The sequence below is a fragment of the Pleurodeles waltl genome, chromosome 11 (assembly GCF_031143425.1).
Source record: "Pleurodeles waltl isolate 20211129_DDA chromosome 11, aPleWal1.hap1.20221129, whole genome shotgun sequence".
NCBI lineage: Eukaryota > Metazoa > Chordata > Amphibia > Caudata > Salamandridae > Pleurodeles > Pleurodeles waltl.
In genome coordinates, this window is record NC_090450.1 from 33,068,999 (window position 1) to 33,085,019 (window position 16,021).

A 16,021-nucleotide genomic window follows, 5' to 3' on the forward strand; every position below is an offset into this window, starting at 1 on the left:
AGGTAGCAAGGAGAGATGTGGAATTGCTGTTCAAGGGCGTGCTATAAAGAGTCAGGGTGAAGAGTTGATGGAAGTGACGTAAACAATGAAAGAGGAGAAGTAGAGCTGTGGAAGTCCCATGGTAGGCGTGAGGGTAGTCAGGAGAAGGAGGAGGAGGTCATTGAAGTGGTGGAGCCAAAGGGTGTGAAGTCAATGTTGGGCAAATTGGGAGCAAGGAGGAGTGATCTGTTTGAAAGAAGAAGATAGCCAGTAGGAGTCGTATTGGTGTTGGGTTGGTTAGGAGTGGGAGATGAGAGGGTGGCAGTAGAAGGGAGGGAGGAGATAGGGTTGAGAGACTGACAAAGGCGATCTAATGAGACTAGCTGTGAAGCACTGGAGTGAACATAATCTTTCAATTACTGAGGATGGAAATAGGACAACCATTGAAGCATGAAAAGGGTGAAGCCTTCAATTATTGCCCATAAGGGAAGACACTGGTGCATGTTATGATTAAAATGTACAATATCAGCTTTGAGTGATACTGGTCAGCAATTAGTTTCCAGAAACTCCCTTGGGATCTTACGTTTGAACATTTTCATGCCACATTTCGATAAATTTGGACGATAAGGGATTTTAAACAAATTGACTCCAGTTTAATGGATGTGTTTTGAGAGGGAGGAGGAGTCATAAAAGGCCTATCTTGAAGGTTGGAAAAGCAAATCATGAAGTCATGGAATAGGTACCAGAAGTTCTTACCCTACCTGCATTAGGCAGGTCATTGTGTTAGCTCTATTACCAGTGTGAAGAGGAGCCTTGTCGTAACAGGAAGGTTGTGTTATGTGGTGGATAGGTCTTACTAGCAGGTAAGTCTTCTCTTGCTGGGTAGTGGGCCTAACTCTTGTAGAAAGACCGTGTTTTGTTGGTCAGTAGATTTTTTGTTCAAGCTGGCATCTCTTGTCTTGATTGGTGCTGGCCTTATTCTGGCAGAAAGGCCTTGTTTTGATGGATGAGAGGCCATGTTCTGAGCCAAAGGAACTGTTGTAAAATGGCCACCTTCGACAAAACTGAAATGGTGGAGGGTGCATCTAACACTGCAGATCCAACTCCAAGTGCAGCCTCACGCTTGAAGGACTTCAGCAGGGCCTTGAAGGACACAGGGCTAGGCCCTTATTAGGTGGTTGCTAGGTTTCTCACTGGAGGATGTGAACTCCAGAGGTCGGCCTCAGTTACACTTGTTGTGCGCCTCCTACAATGCCTTGGCCGGGCTCACTTCTACCAGTTGGCGGAACATGCACAACACCCAAGGCCGGCCAGAAACGTCACAATGAGGGGCTGGATAGTCGCCTGAGCTTGTTTTTGAATACTGGACGTCAGTGCTTCGTTGTGGAGCTGGAAGGTCCTGCTATAAAATGATGAGTAGGTCGAGAATTGAAAACAGATAAATGAGCTTTACTTACACTGGGGAGCTCAGCACCTACCCTGAACCATTGCCTTGGTGGGGATACTTGCACTATTGCAATCCCAGGCCGCTGGAGCTGCAGAAGATAGGTTTCATCTAGTTGGCCATCTTCATTCTAATTCTTATTTCTCAGAGTCTATTAGGGATCACTCCCCTTTCCTAGCCAACTGTATAGGACCCTTGCCTCCGGCAGGGTGGGGTAGATGTTGCCTTGAGGTTGCATATGGAAGGCTGAGATGGCTGGGCCTTGATTGCTCACCAGCGATTGAGTCAATTACTGGCCTGTAGGTGACTTTAGTGTGGAAGGGGTGCCCATGTTTACAGTATACTATAGTAATGATTATTATACTTTTGGGCAATGCACTTGTGGTTTGTGTGAATTTTAAAAAGATACAGAAAATTAATAAAATGTTTTAGAAACAAAAGTTAAAAATTGATAACAAATCGTGCCTCCTGGATATCAAAGGCAGCCAGGCGTGCACCAGTGTGGATAACAATATTTTTTCAAAGGATGTAACAGGTTGGGTCAGTTCTTGTTAAGTGCCTTCAATATGAGCAGTTCTGTGGTAGCTTTGCAATTTGCCCATGGACAAGTTTGGGTGTCGCACTGAGTGACTGGTATGTTCAAAATAGTCATTTGCTCAGTGCTGATCCTCAGCCCTCCCTGTATAGCTGTTTGAGGGCATGCGGAGGATATATTTTGTAGTGCATATTGGTGGTTCATAAGCCCTTCTGATGTTGGCTTCTTTATTTCTTTAATTGTTTCCTTTCTTTCTCTCGCTCATGTTATCCCTCCATGTCTTCTTATATCTCTCTCTCAGGGCACCGGGTGTGTTTTGGAGAACAGATGGCCAGGGTCGAGTTTTTCATCTTCTTCTCCAGCTTGCTTCGAAGTTTCACTTTCCAGCCACCTGAGGGAATAAAGAAACTCAAGGAGGATTTTATTCATGCAGGAACTATGCTGCCTCATCCATATAAGGTCTGCGCTATTCCTCGTTAAACACAGAGCCACCAGCCACATACAATGAGCCATCTATCCTTCCAACAACAAAATGGAATGTTGTACCTGAACTGTACAGTGCTGCTCAGACTGCAGATGAAATAGGCATTTTGTGCCTTCACAATGGACTCTGCTTATGTCTACTTGTAGCGATGCCCGTCAATTTTAATCTATACCAGTGACTTATATGTTGGTGGTGTTGATTGCCTTTACTTTGATTAATTCACTCCCCTTTTTCAGCCATTGGTTCCAATTTATGCACCTTCGGATACTGACTCTGAACACTTGCTGGTTGTTGACTACTTCTACAGCATTGGGTACCCCATTTTGATTTAACCAGACTATGCTTCCAGCACTTATCCCGCCACCCGCACAGGCTTGTACATTCTCGATTAGTACCCAGAGGCACTTTCTGAACACCGATCTTCTTGAAGGATGCTGCCCGTCCTTCTTGGACCCACACCGGCTTATGTTGGTTAGCGGTTGCTACAGGGGCCCAGTACCTTGTACTTTAGCACCCTTTACCATCATTAGCTTGGTTTACCATTTTCAGTAATGGTAGGCTATTCCTGCCCCACATACTTTAAACTATGTTACGAGATTCATTCTCTGATTCGCTTCAAACTACCCTTAAATGACATGATTCTTTGCAGTCCACTTCTGTAAGTACCCCAGCATATGTGCCTCCTTTCTTTTCTATTTTTCTTCGCCTTATTTTCAAAGCCCAGTAAATCCATAATCTTTGTAAAATGTTAAATATAAATTCATTATAAAACTCACTTTTAGTGACACTCCAGTGGCGCTATTCACTGCCCCATATTTACAAGGACGGGTTAAGCCACTTTTTGTGGCTTAATGCCTCCTTGTAAATATGGGCCTCTACAACGCAGTTTTCTGCGGCAGAGGGGCATGCAATGGGTGTTGCTGTGGGCGTTACACCGCAACACACATTATGCAGCACACATAGAAAAAGCAGAAGGCCATGAATGATTGTTTGTGTGCATGAAGGTTTCCTTTCCTGTACATAGACAATCATTCAAAACTGACGATTTGGTGCTTCTATGTAGTGCAAGTCGCCATTGCAGCCTGTTTATGTGCAGGAAGGGACATCTTCCTGCACATAAACAACCTATCCCCTCAATGCAGAGATCCTTGCACTATGTTGCAAGCGTGCCTGCGTTGGCAGCTAACTTTAGCACCCGCGCAGGAGAAACCACAGGGGGGCGCCATATTTTAGTAAATACGGCACATCCCTGCGTTTCAAAAGTGGCGCAGCGCTGCAAATTGTGTTGCCACGCTGTGCCACTTTTTTGTAAATCTGGGCCTATGTCTATGTTTGAACATAAACCAGCATCCTCATAATAAGAACTTATTTTGTTGCATGTAATGGTTTTTGCTTCCTAGAATTATTCCCATACAGATACAGTCTTTTATGTATCTGATACATTTTTTTAAACCATGATGTGACAGTTGCACCTTTTTGGACATTGTAGCCTTTACCTATGGGTACGCCTGTCCAAATTGTTCCACAGGTAGCCCCTGTGGTTTAGGACGATTAAATTAATGCAACAGAAAACGGGCAAGAGCTCAGCAGAACATAATCGGATCAAAGAGATAAGACCAAGAACAAGTGACATTTGCAAGAAGAAAAGATCCACGATTTAAGTTAACTTTAGCATCAATTATTAAGCAACAGATGACGATTCAGCTTGTGTGGACGTCTTATTAAAAGCAGGACTGTCAGACCTCTGATGGGTCTACAGTAAAACGATTTGGTGGGACCTTACACAACTAATTGTGTGCCTGATTTGGGAATGGATCCTTAATTGTTTAAAATTATGATTAATTTTTTATTTCAGCTTTTTATTTTCCCAGACTACTCTTGGTGCATCCCTTTTCTCATGTCCCCTTTCTTTCTCCCCATCACCTGCCTCTGTTTCTGCACTTCTGTCTCGTTCTTGCATACCTGACCTGAAGCTCTCCTTTCCCCTCCACCCCTCACCTTCTTTACCATTTCCTGAGTCTCCTGCCCTTGCTCTTTGGCACTTTCATCTTTACCTCTTTCGTTTTTTTAATCCATCACTCACCTGTGCTCCAGCAGTCCAATGACACTCAGAAGCTTCCCTCTTGGCCAGGATGGAACACAACATTAGTTGGAATCAGCAAAATGAGGATTCCTAGTGCAGGGTTTTCCAGAGGGCCAGCCACAATGATGTTTTGCCTTTTGTGACCACCATTGCACCTAGCAAAGAAGCCAGTTAGGCCCATTCTAACAGTCTGGCAAAGTGGGAAACTTGCATAACTGATTCAGGACAGAATTTCAGTCTCTCTAAAGTAAAAGGGAGCACACGAGCTTCATTATATAATTTTCTATGTGGCCGGCTTGAGAAGAACAGAATAATACTTCAATACCCTTTAATTAAGCCTTTCCAGTCTGAAACCCAGGCGCTATTTCTTGCCACGTATTTGTATTGTTTTGTAATAGTATTTATATAGCGCTTACTACCAAAGACGAGGCGTCAAAGCGCTTTTGGGCGAGTAGCACACTACTCCAGCTGTAGATCACCAGGGGTCTCTTTCTTGCTCGAAGCCCACCAGAGGAAGAGATAGGAGCAGACATTCTCTTGCCAGAAACAAGTGAGTTCACCTGAGATTCATATTAATAATAAGCTGTGATCGGGCCCTTGATCTGGAGGGGTTCTGGGCAGGACCCAGTGGGAGAGAAATGATTGTCTCAAATCACGTTGAATGTTTCCATCTTTCCTATTTAATTATATACTATTTAGAATAGTTTGTCCCTCATCGCTGAAACAATTTTTTTAAATTCAACTCTGCAAATAAAATAAGAATCTGCTTTTATACTTTAGCCTTGAATAAATGTTAATGAATTAAAGGCTTGTGTTGTCTGTATATATGTGAGAGTCATTTGATGGGAAAATAACATTTGAACCATCCTTATGAGTGAGTAGGAACCTCGGGTTTCAAACAAACATGATTTGCACTGCGTGTAAATAAGATGAAAGAAAAAGACCAATCATGTTCTGCGAGCATGGGGGCAGATTTATGAAAATTGCACTTTTCTTGCGCCCCTTAGTGCCTCTCTAACACCACCATGTATGCGCTGTACTTAACATACAGCGCAGCCGTGGCGGTAGTTCGGGAACTAGTGTCAAACTTTTTTATGCTAGCTTGGCGCTTTGTAGGATTAGCGCCAAAAATTTTTAGGCTAATCCTGCAAAACATACAGAGGCCCAGTGAAAACAATGGTGTGCTTCCTTTTATTGGCTGCTCTGAGAGGGCATTAAAAAAATGCCAAGAAAAATGACGCAAAGAAATCTAAGATTTCTTTGTGCCATTTTTTGGTCCCCCTAACAGGGGAATGCCCCCTTTGCATACATTATGCCTGGCGCAGGTATAATGTGGCGCAAGGGGTTACAAAGTGGCGCTGCGTTTTTGCCCATCTAACGCCACATTAGCCTAAAAACATTACACTAATGTGTCGTTAGATGGCGCTAGGCCCTCTTAAATCTGGGTCATAGGCTCTTATGAGTGCTTAAGTGTTTTCCGACCCCTGCTTAAACCAAGTTGGGTGATATTCACCGCATCCAGTAATTTCTGAGTGCGGTTTATTACTCACACTTTGTTAAATTTCTGGAGGTAAAGCGTGCTGGGATCTAACTGGGGAAAAGTGCACGGAATTTACCATACCATGCAGACTTTGGTGAGGTAGGCACAAAAATTAGCATGTTATTCAGCAGAATCTTGTAACGTACCCCATGGTATCTTTATTTATTTGGTGCAAAAAAAATCGGAATTAGGGCCTAGTATTACTTTTAACGAATGAGGAATTCTCTATTGTGTAAAATGTTGAGCTTTTGTTTCTTTCTCGCATTTATTTTTCAACTTCAGTAAAAGTGTGACAAAAGTACAACACTTTAACACCCTCAAAAATGTGTTTTTCAGGAGAGTGTCTGTACCTAGAGATGCATGCGAACCTCATTTATAGACTTAAAGCAGCAATTTAAAGGGGCCATTCACAAACTTTTCACAATGTATCTCAAAACCCAAGTAGACGTCATTAAAACAACTTCCTAGAACGTTTATTGTTGATGAGATGCAGGACTTGAAAAAGAGAACCCCTTTTCTCTTTCTACACTGGAGGGCCTCTTTGAGGGGCACTCAAAGGGCCTGGTGAGCACAAATGTATCTAGAGATAACGGAAAGCTCAACACGCGTCATCTTCTCTAGACCTCTTCTCAGAGGTAAAGTGCATGATGTGATGGGGCATTATCTGAGGCTATGCACAGTACTTATGCAATTACCCATATATATTAATCTCCTTCACAAACGTTTCTGACCTTGGGCCTGGAAAAACAGAAAACCATACCCGGCGTGTACAGTCACCTCTGTGTCTGAACATCAGTCTCGCTCCTGCATGGTAATCTCTAAACCTGCAGGACTACCTCAGGGGCTGCACACTCATCTCTTAAGAATGTGTACACACATCTCTGAGAGTGTCCCACAATCTATGAGAGCGCGCCACAATCTGAGAGCGTGCAGCGATCTTTGGGCTTGTACAACTGCATGTAGCCAGCAACCATTAACTGTGAAATTCTGCAGCCTCCTTTGGTCTGACAAGACAATCAACCATGGACCGATGCCACTTACTGGGGTTGAACACTTTCTACCGCTGTACAAGCATCAAGAGATCTAGGCTTGGACGGCCAACTCTAGTTCAAGGCACTGGATCTGTAAGGGATTCTTGGACAAAGAAGCAAAATCTCCACATTTCCTGAAATATTTGGATATAGCACCTTATTCATTTAAAATATTTAGTTCTTCTTGTCTTCCTATGGGTCTCTGATTTATGGTCCGCTTTACTTTGTGCCAACGTCAAAGGTCCAGGTTTAGACCTCGACAGAGAATGTAATCAAAGCAAAAGTGATGTAGTAAACAGCCAGCCAATCCATTAGTTTACCAGCGTCATTTATAGACAATCGGACCTAAAGTATTCCATCAACGGATTCTTCCCCCCACCGTGGCTGCATTGATGGAATAATTACACTGACACCCCAAAGACATAGGGGACGTTGGAGCAAGGCTGTAGGGAGGAACTGTGTAGTTTTTTTAGGTCGAGCATTCAAGACCTCTTGTATATACTTTAGTATATACTTATTTGTGGGGTCTCTGCTTTTTCACTGGTTAGTTTCAGTGCCCTTATAAAATCCTTGCTTGCTAGTGGTCAATCCTTGCTCTTTGTCCCACCTTTTCCACAGTTGTACATTCCCCTGGAGCATGTCCCTAGTATTTGTAGCCTTCCACTTGTGCCTATGTAGCATGTGCTTAGGGATTACTTTTTTCAAAAGCCAATAGCATTTGACCACAGCACTGGATGTTTCAGTGGCTCCAGGCTGTTTCTGTTTACAGGGCTCTAGTGTATTACTTATTTTCATCTGTAAGTCATGTGTGACTTTGTTTATTCCATTCCTTACTCTCCCTCAGGCATTTTCTGTTCTTGCATTGCAAATGCTTATTCCTTTTGTCTGTCTCTGCGAGCTCACGGCGTCGCTTTGGACAGCCGCTTATGTCAACTGTTTTACTTTTTATTTACAGTTTGTGTGGCAGGAAAATGCTAATAGCTTTAACTCGAGCGAACGCAAGACTCATTGCAGTTCAAATGCTTTTTTTGTGTGCATTCCTTTGCTCTGATCGAGCGTGCACTTTACAGTGCCCCCGGGGCACAAGCAGGGACTGACTATAGTGTGTGTTTGTTTTTGGCAAAACCCGTGTGCTGAGGGGTTTTCCAGAGATCGGCGTGCTCTCAGAGGACTCGGGCTGTACAGATGGTAAGGGCGAAGTCCTCCTGCTCTGACATCAGTGCTGCATACTCGGAGTTTCAATCAGCGAACATGCAGCTTTGACAAGATTACTCTTCAGTACATTTATCAAACTTGTCTGCTTTTCTGCACTTTCTACCCAGGATCCCCGTCCATCTCACTCAAGTCTGTGTCCTTCACTCCAGAGTCTGTACTCTGCCTTCTTCTCTCCCTTTCTCTGCTATCCTTCACACTTTCACTTCCTCTGTTCTTTTCCTTCTCTCATCCGTTTTTCACATATTTTTCCTGCGTTAACTTTGCCACTCTGTCTACCTTTTCTTACACTCTCTCTTTTTCGGACACGCACAACGCCCTCCCCGTTCTTGGGATTTCCAGGACAAGCTCTGCCCCTGAATGCACATCAGCTTCTTTAAGCCAATGCCAGTTAAGCACTTTTAACAGTATAAATAGCTGTTTTTGCATGCCCCCTGGTTTTTGTTGTCCTCAGTCTTTTGCTGGGTTTCAGAATTGCCGTTTTCATAAAACACATTTTTGAGCATAATAGCTGTGCTACTGAATAACAACCAAAGGGCACAAAATACCCTTTACATATATGAGGAGCACAACAGAGGTATTCGTTATTTTAACTTTACAAAACGGCAAGCTTTGTATGGTGTGCTAGTATGGTGGAGAGGCCTTTTCATTTCAATACATTCTCTTTTTCGGTACCCTACAAACCATCTAACCCTCCCCCGCCAGACTACTCTTCGCTAATTTACTGTTCTTCAGGGTAAAAAAACAAACTTTCAGCAGATGGCTTGAAAAGTCAGATGTGTTCTTTCTTATGCCTTCAGGCTATCTTTACAATGAAAACTAATTGCAATGCACTCACATCTGTTTCGAAAGCTGATATCTACCCTAGATGAAAGAGATGAGCCTAGCTGTAAAGATCTGTATCGCTCCTCACACATGCAAATGTGTGTTTTGTTGCTGTGTAAACATGGCATGAAATGCCCTGAATCACTGGCTCTAAAACGTCACATGGAACAGAGTTGGCAACCTCCCAAATTATTTGATGTACATTTCAAGCTACATTTGCTGTAACTGTGTTGTCTCTGGTGCTTATGCAAAAATAAAAAGTTTTAAAACTTAATAGCAATCGCTCCCACATACATATAGCCGCAAAACATTGGCGTTTGGAAACTTGCTCGCTCTGTTTGTTTTACTTGGCTTTACTTTTTAAAAGGGAATTTAAAGTATGAGAACCCATCTTGGAAGGGTGAGTTTGTCACTTTTTATGACAACAAACTATTACTTACGTTTCTGAGGACAAAAGCTTACAACATGCATCATCATTTCTTTTCAGAATACATTCTAGCCCTTCTACTTTTCTCCAACTTTTCTGATGCTCACCCACTCACACACTACTTCTCCGTTATGTAACGAGCAGGCTTCGCAACACTTGGCTTGGATATCTGTACCTTTCCTTGCTACCTACATGGGTGTGTAACCCCACTGACACCACTCGTTATCCATGTGCCTCATGTCTTGTTGTGTTCACCAGCGTCCATCACGGTGTAGGTGTTTTCTAGGTTTTTTGTGAATTGTGTTAGCCAGCAACTCTGGTGATGAGGGGGTGAAAGTGGTATTCTATTTGAATTAGCATGGTAGATTTAAATTAGGATGCTAAGTTACAAAAAATTTTTTTTGCTGCAGATAGAGGAAGAAGGTAAATTAAAGTGCTTAACTTATATGCAGGGCCACTGGAACTATGTGGCAGGAGAGGACCAAATTATGTGGCAATATAAGTCCAATTGTCTATTTCCACGCCAATAGCTCTAACTCTCAGGAATGTGAGACCTATTGCATTGCAAATGTTTGTTTCTGTCACTGCTAAGAAAAACCGGACAATGAGGAATACCTAAAAAAAAATATATATATATATATATATATATATAAAGGATCCCACACCTTGGGAGGCAGGTCCCAGGATTCAATGGTCATGGATGAAGATTCCGACGCCCAAAATCATGACAATAAAAGTGCCACTGGCCTATAGTGGATACTTCCGTAGACCACATGTGGCTGTTCATCCATATAATAAAAAAAAAATGGAACATGTATTCAAAAATATTAGGCCCCAAAGGAGCCACATATTAATGTTAAAAGTCACAAAACATGTGCTGGCTGATGTTTGTTGTTTAATGACAAATAAAATATCTATGAACAATAAACAAGCTTGTTTAATCAGACAACAGCTTCTGGAACATGTATTACACTTAGAGTTACTTACGACCTCAATATCTTGGTCTTATCTAACCTTCACAGTAGTAATGTGTCTAAAGTGCTGCCTGAGACATACAGTCACCTGGAAGAACATCACCAGGTCACAATATTCGCCATTTACCAGGAGGTATTTCAGTCCCAAAGTTGTCTCTGTTGAACAATCACGTGGATTTAAAAAAAAAAGGGGGAATTAGCGAATGCAAAGTGATAAGCAGCTTTAGACAAGCTGCGGAGATTACTGTTTACCTGTAGAGTTTTCATCCTCAATAAAGGTGCGCATCCACCCTTTGACTGCTTTAAAGCAATTCGATGGTTGTACGGTATGAATGAATGGACAGATTGGTTAAGCGCATGGCTCCTCAGAAGAGTGACCCAGTGCTATGTGGAGGATAAGAGAAAGAAAGGAAGTTAAAGTGCAAAAAGCTACATCTTAAGTTTCTTTCACAAGATATTCTCGCCTTCAGTTTGTTGCAATTCTACTCGTAGCCCATTCCAGACCTGAGATCCCAGGAATGAGAAGGATTTGCCCCCGTGCTTTGGTTAGGGGGACCCTAGGAACTACAGCCAGACGGCCAGACGCTGAACGCAGGGTTCTCCCAGGACAATAATATATCCTGGATGATAGATACGCTGGGCCTGGTTCATTGCTCTATGCATTAGGAGAGGGGTCTTAAATAAGATCCACTTGTTCACAGGGAGCCAATGCAGATTTCTCATATGTGGCGAGACATGAGCTTGGTATGGTATATTAAGCACCAAGCGAGCCGTCACATTTTTTAATCGATTGCAGTTTTCTCAGCAAATATAGTTGGAAACCTGCATACAGGGCATTAGCGTAGTTTTAGCCTTGACAAAATAGGAGCCAGTACCACTGTGATTCTCACTGGCACAGAAAGAAGATGCAGAATTTTTTTAGCGAGCGCAAGAGTCCGAAGCACGTGCCAACTACTGTATTGATTTGGTTATGCACAGTCATCTGATTATTGAACTTGACTCCAAGTTTTTTAACAAGTCCACTTGCAGGTTGGGCAAAGAAGCCTCATCTGGCCAGTGAGCTTGCAACTTGAAGCTGAAATTGGGGTCAAAGCTAAGGACCTCCTACTTATCGGTATTTCATTTGAGCTGGTTTCTTTCCATCCATAGAAAGACATGTGATAGACAGTGTTTAACAGCATCAGAGGTAATCATCTCTCCTTTCTTGAAGGAGAAGATCAGTTGAGTGTCCTCTGCATATGATTTAATCTTGGCTTCCAAGGATTCGACCAGTGCCATCAACGGAGTCATATAGATGTTGAACATCATGGGGCTAAGGGCTGAACCCTGAGGCACTTCAAAAGAACACAACTGTTGCCAGATGAAAAAGGGGACACCCAGACTTCCTGGCCTCTATTTTCCAGAAAAGATTTTAGCCATCTCCACACTGTATCTCTGATGTCTATATTATGGAAACGATCAAGCAGCCTGGAATGAGGGACAGTGATAAAAGCAACTGATAGGTCTACCAATACCAGGACTGCTTTCCCACCTTCATCTAGCGTGCTTTGGAGCTGTTCAGTGACTTGAAGAAGGGCAATCTCTGAGCTGAATTTTGGCCTAAACCTCAATTGACCTGGGTGAAGAACTCCATTAGATTCAATTTAGCTGGACACCTGCTGATTAACACATTTCTTCATTAGTTTTGAATGTGCTGACAAGAGGGAAACAAGCCTAATTGCTCAGAGAATTAGGATCAGCCTTATGTTTTCTTTTTAAAGTGGCAGAATGTTTGCCTATATGTAGCATGACAATGCCAGATGCTAGAGACCTGTCTAGCATGAAAGTCAAGACAGGATTAATGGCATTCACACCAAGAGCTAGGAGCAGCAGGGGACAGGGATTAGAGGGGGAGCTTGATTTCGATTTAAATGGCCACCTTGGATTCTTCCATAGACATCAAATTAAAAAAGGGGAGGGAGCAATATTGTTGGAAATGGCCTTTCTGCAGGGTCACCCCCAAACTTTTTGCCTTCCTCCTTCTCTTTTTCTGACCTCATTTTTGCTGGCTTTAGGACTCTGCGCACTTTACCACTGCTAATCAGTGCTAAAGTGCATATGCTCTCTCCTTAAAACATGGTGACCTTGGCTCATACCCAATTGGCTCATTCAATTTACTTGTAAATCCCTAGTCACGTGCACTATATGTGCCCAGGGCCTGTAAATTAAATGCTACTAGTGGGCTGCAGCACTGGTTGTGCCACCCACATAAGTGGCCACCCAACCATGCCTGAGGCCTGCCATTGCAGGGCCTGTGTGTGCAGTTTCACTGACACTTCGACTTGGCATTTAAAAGTAATTGCCAAGCCCTAAACTCCCCTCTTTCTACATATAAGTCACCCCTAAGGTAAGCCCTAAGTAGCCTATAGGGCAGGGTGCTAAGTAGGTAAAAGGCAGGACAAGAACAGGTGTGTTCTAAATGTCCTGGTAATGTAAAACTCCTAAATTTGTTTTATGCTGCTGTGAGGCCTGCTCCTTTCATATGATAGCATTAGGGCTACCCTCATACACTGTTTGAGAGGTAGATTCTGAAAGGAGTAGCCACATTTAGTATTGCCAGAATAGTAATAGAAAATCCTGCTTATTGGTGAAGTTGGATTTAATATTGCTATTCTAGAAATGCTACTTTTAGAAAGTGAGAATTTCTCTACACTTAAATCCCTCTGTGCCGTACAATCCACATCTGACTAGGTTTAGTTGACAGCTCCCTTGTGCTTTCACTCAGACAACTCCAAACACAGGATGCTCATTCACACTAGCATACATCTGCATATTGAATGGTTCTTCCTGGGAGGGGAGGGAAAAGGGCCTGACACTTATATGTAAAAGGACAGTAGCCTGCCCTCGCACAAAGGACTGCCACATCCCCTACTGGGACCCTGGCAGACAGGATGGAACTGAAATGGGACCTTGTGCACTTCTAAGCCACTCTTTGAAATCTCCCCACTTCAAAGGCACATTTGGGTATTTAAGCAGGGTCTCTGACCCTACCACCTGAGACACTTCTGAGGTAGACACTTCTACTTCCCAGACACTTCCTGGAGAAGAAACCCTGAACCAGAACTTGCAACCTGTCAAGCAGAACTGCCTGGCTGCCCAAAGGACTCCCCTGACTGTTTTTCTGCAAAGGACTGCTGCCTTGCTGTCCTCTGGCTCTGCTGGGAAGTGCTCTCCAAGGGCTTGGATAGAGCTTGCTTCCTGTTCTTTGAAGTCTCAGGACCAAAAAGACTTCATCTCTGCAAAGAACCCCTTCCGTGGCAAAAATCAATGCACAGCCTGCAAGAAACGATGCACAGCATGCATTGCAGTGAAAAAATCACCGCACGCTGAACCAGAATGACGCAGCCAGACTTCCCGACAAGATCGATGCAGCGCCAGCGTTGAAACCAGAACTTCGACCCATGGTCCACTGGATCGACGCAAAGCCGACCTGGAACGATGCAGCCCAACTTTCTGAGAGGAATCGACATTCCTGCCATGCATCAGAAATTTCCATGCATCGCTCACCGGATCGACGCAGCTACTGTGACTTCACCCTGCGTACCCAGGATTTCCACGCATCATCCCAAGGTGTCCGAAAACCCAGCAACCCAAAGAGGATCCAAGTCCGCGTGCCGGAAATCGATGCAAAGCCTTCCCTGCGTGAAAAATAAACAACGCCTCATCTGTGTGCAGCTGGAGATATCGACCCCTGCAGAGAATTTGAATGCAAATCAGGTACTTTGTGCTTGCAAGAGACACTTGTTGCTTTTTTAAGGACTAAAGACCCTTTATATCATTTTTACAGTGATATTTTAACCTATACTTATTGATTCTTGATCGTTTTTGACCTGCATCTTACCAGATAAATATTATATTTATTTTTTCCAAACACTGTGTTGTGTATTTTTGTGGTGTCTACTGTGTTATTGCATCATTTGTTGCATAAATACTTTACACATTGCCTTCTAAGTAAAGCTAAGTGCCAAGCTACCAGAGGGTGGGCACAGGATAATTTGGATTGTGTGTGTTTTACCCTGACTAGAGTGAGGGTCCTTGCTGGGACAGGGGGTAACCTGACTGCCAACCAAAGACCCCATTTCTAACAAATATGTATTGCAAGAAGGCCTGGTTGGAGACAGGGACCCTGCATCTAAAATTCCTGTTTTAGATAAACTATCGTGAACGTCCTCAATTTTACAGAAAGTGGCCAGTTGTGAGCATCACTGGGCTGAAGGAGCCTTACTGAGATGGGAGACAGCTAGATCTAAGAAGCTCTTTACCATTTTAAAAATGTCTTGTGGTTTGTTTTCTGCCCTTTTGATCCTTCCTTCATAAAATCCCTTCTTGTGGAATTGGTAAGGGCTGAATAATTCTTGAACACAATTTTGCATTTGGCTTTGTCCTCAGTACCATAATTGTTTTGCCAGGCTCTTTCAACATTTTTACATATTTGCTTTTTTTGCTTTTTTTCGGGTGTCATTGATTGAGGGGCACAACCATTTCTAATATAGGTTTGGATGAAACTGACAACCAGGTTTCTGTAATAAATAGCACTTCGGCTTCTCATCATAGGGAAGGTCAAATACAGAGACCGCATGCTTCTGGAGAGCGCGCGCATGATTAAGGAGTGCTAAGAAAGGTTCTTTCCCTTTGTTTGGGTGGAGATGCTCCAGCTCGAATTCCTGATAGTACATGTTTTTATTCTAAAATTGAAAAGAGTGCAAGTAGAGCGTTGACTACCTAGTAAGGTCCATTTTATTGGGGCAAGTATTAGAGGTATTGAGAGAAAGTAGGTCAGCTTTAAAGTATATCAATCTTATCCCATTCTCTCTCAATAAATGAGCAGAGTAGCTGGCACTGGACGCTTCCGGGACGTTGATGGGTGCAGATGGGCTTGCCTCTGGTGCGCCCGCTGTGCCTGTCCGCTGCACATCCTCCCTTTACAGATAAGTATGGTCAGGAATGAAGGACCAAAGCGCCACCCCACCCGCCTAGAATACACTGGAGCAAGGATTTAGTTTTAATTCATTTTATTCATGCATTATTAATTAAAACCTTTGCACAGTTAAACAAATACTATTAACAGTTAAAACTTTTTGAGAAGCCACCTAAATAATGGATTGACCCATGAGCAAACTCATGAAAAGGGAGATAAAAGGAAAAAATGTGAAAGGAGTACTTTATACAGGGAGTGCAGAATTATTAGGCAAGTTGTATTTTTGAGGATTAATTTTATTATTGAACAACAACCATGTTCTCAATGAACCCAAAAAACTCATTAATATCAAAGCTGAATATTTTTGGAAGTAGTTTTTAGTTTGTTTTTAGTTTTAGCTATGTTAGGGGGATATCTGTGTGTGCAGGTGACTATTACTGTGCATAATTATTAGGCAACTTAACAAAAAAAAATATATACCCATTTCAATTATTTATTATTACCAGTGAAACCAATATAACATCTCGACA

The 16,021-nt window shown here is 42.9% G+C and overlaps 1 protein-coding gene across 1 annotated transcript in view; it reads left to right on the forward strand.

The window, feature by feature from the left end:
- Positions 1-10,164, forward strand: part of LOC138265310 (cytochrome P450 2J2-like) — a 124,013-nt gene extending 113,849 nt beyond the window's left edge. Inside the window, exon 9 of the mRNA XM_069212919.1 lies at positions 2,260-10,164. Coding sequence (XP_069069020.1) covers positions 2,260-2,438 — 179 coding nt within the window. The 3' untranslated portion in view covers positions 2,439-10,164. The remainder of the gene's footprint in view (positions 1-2,259) is intronic.
- Positions 10,165-16,021: the final 5,857 nt, after the last annotated feature.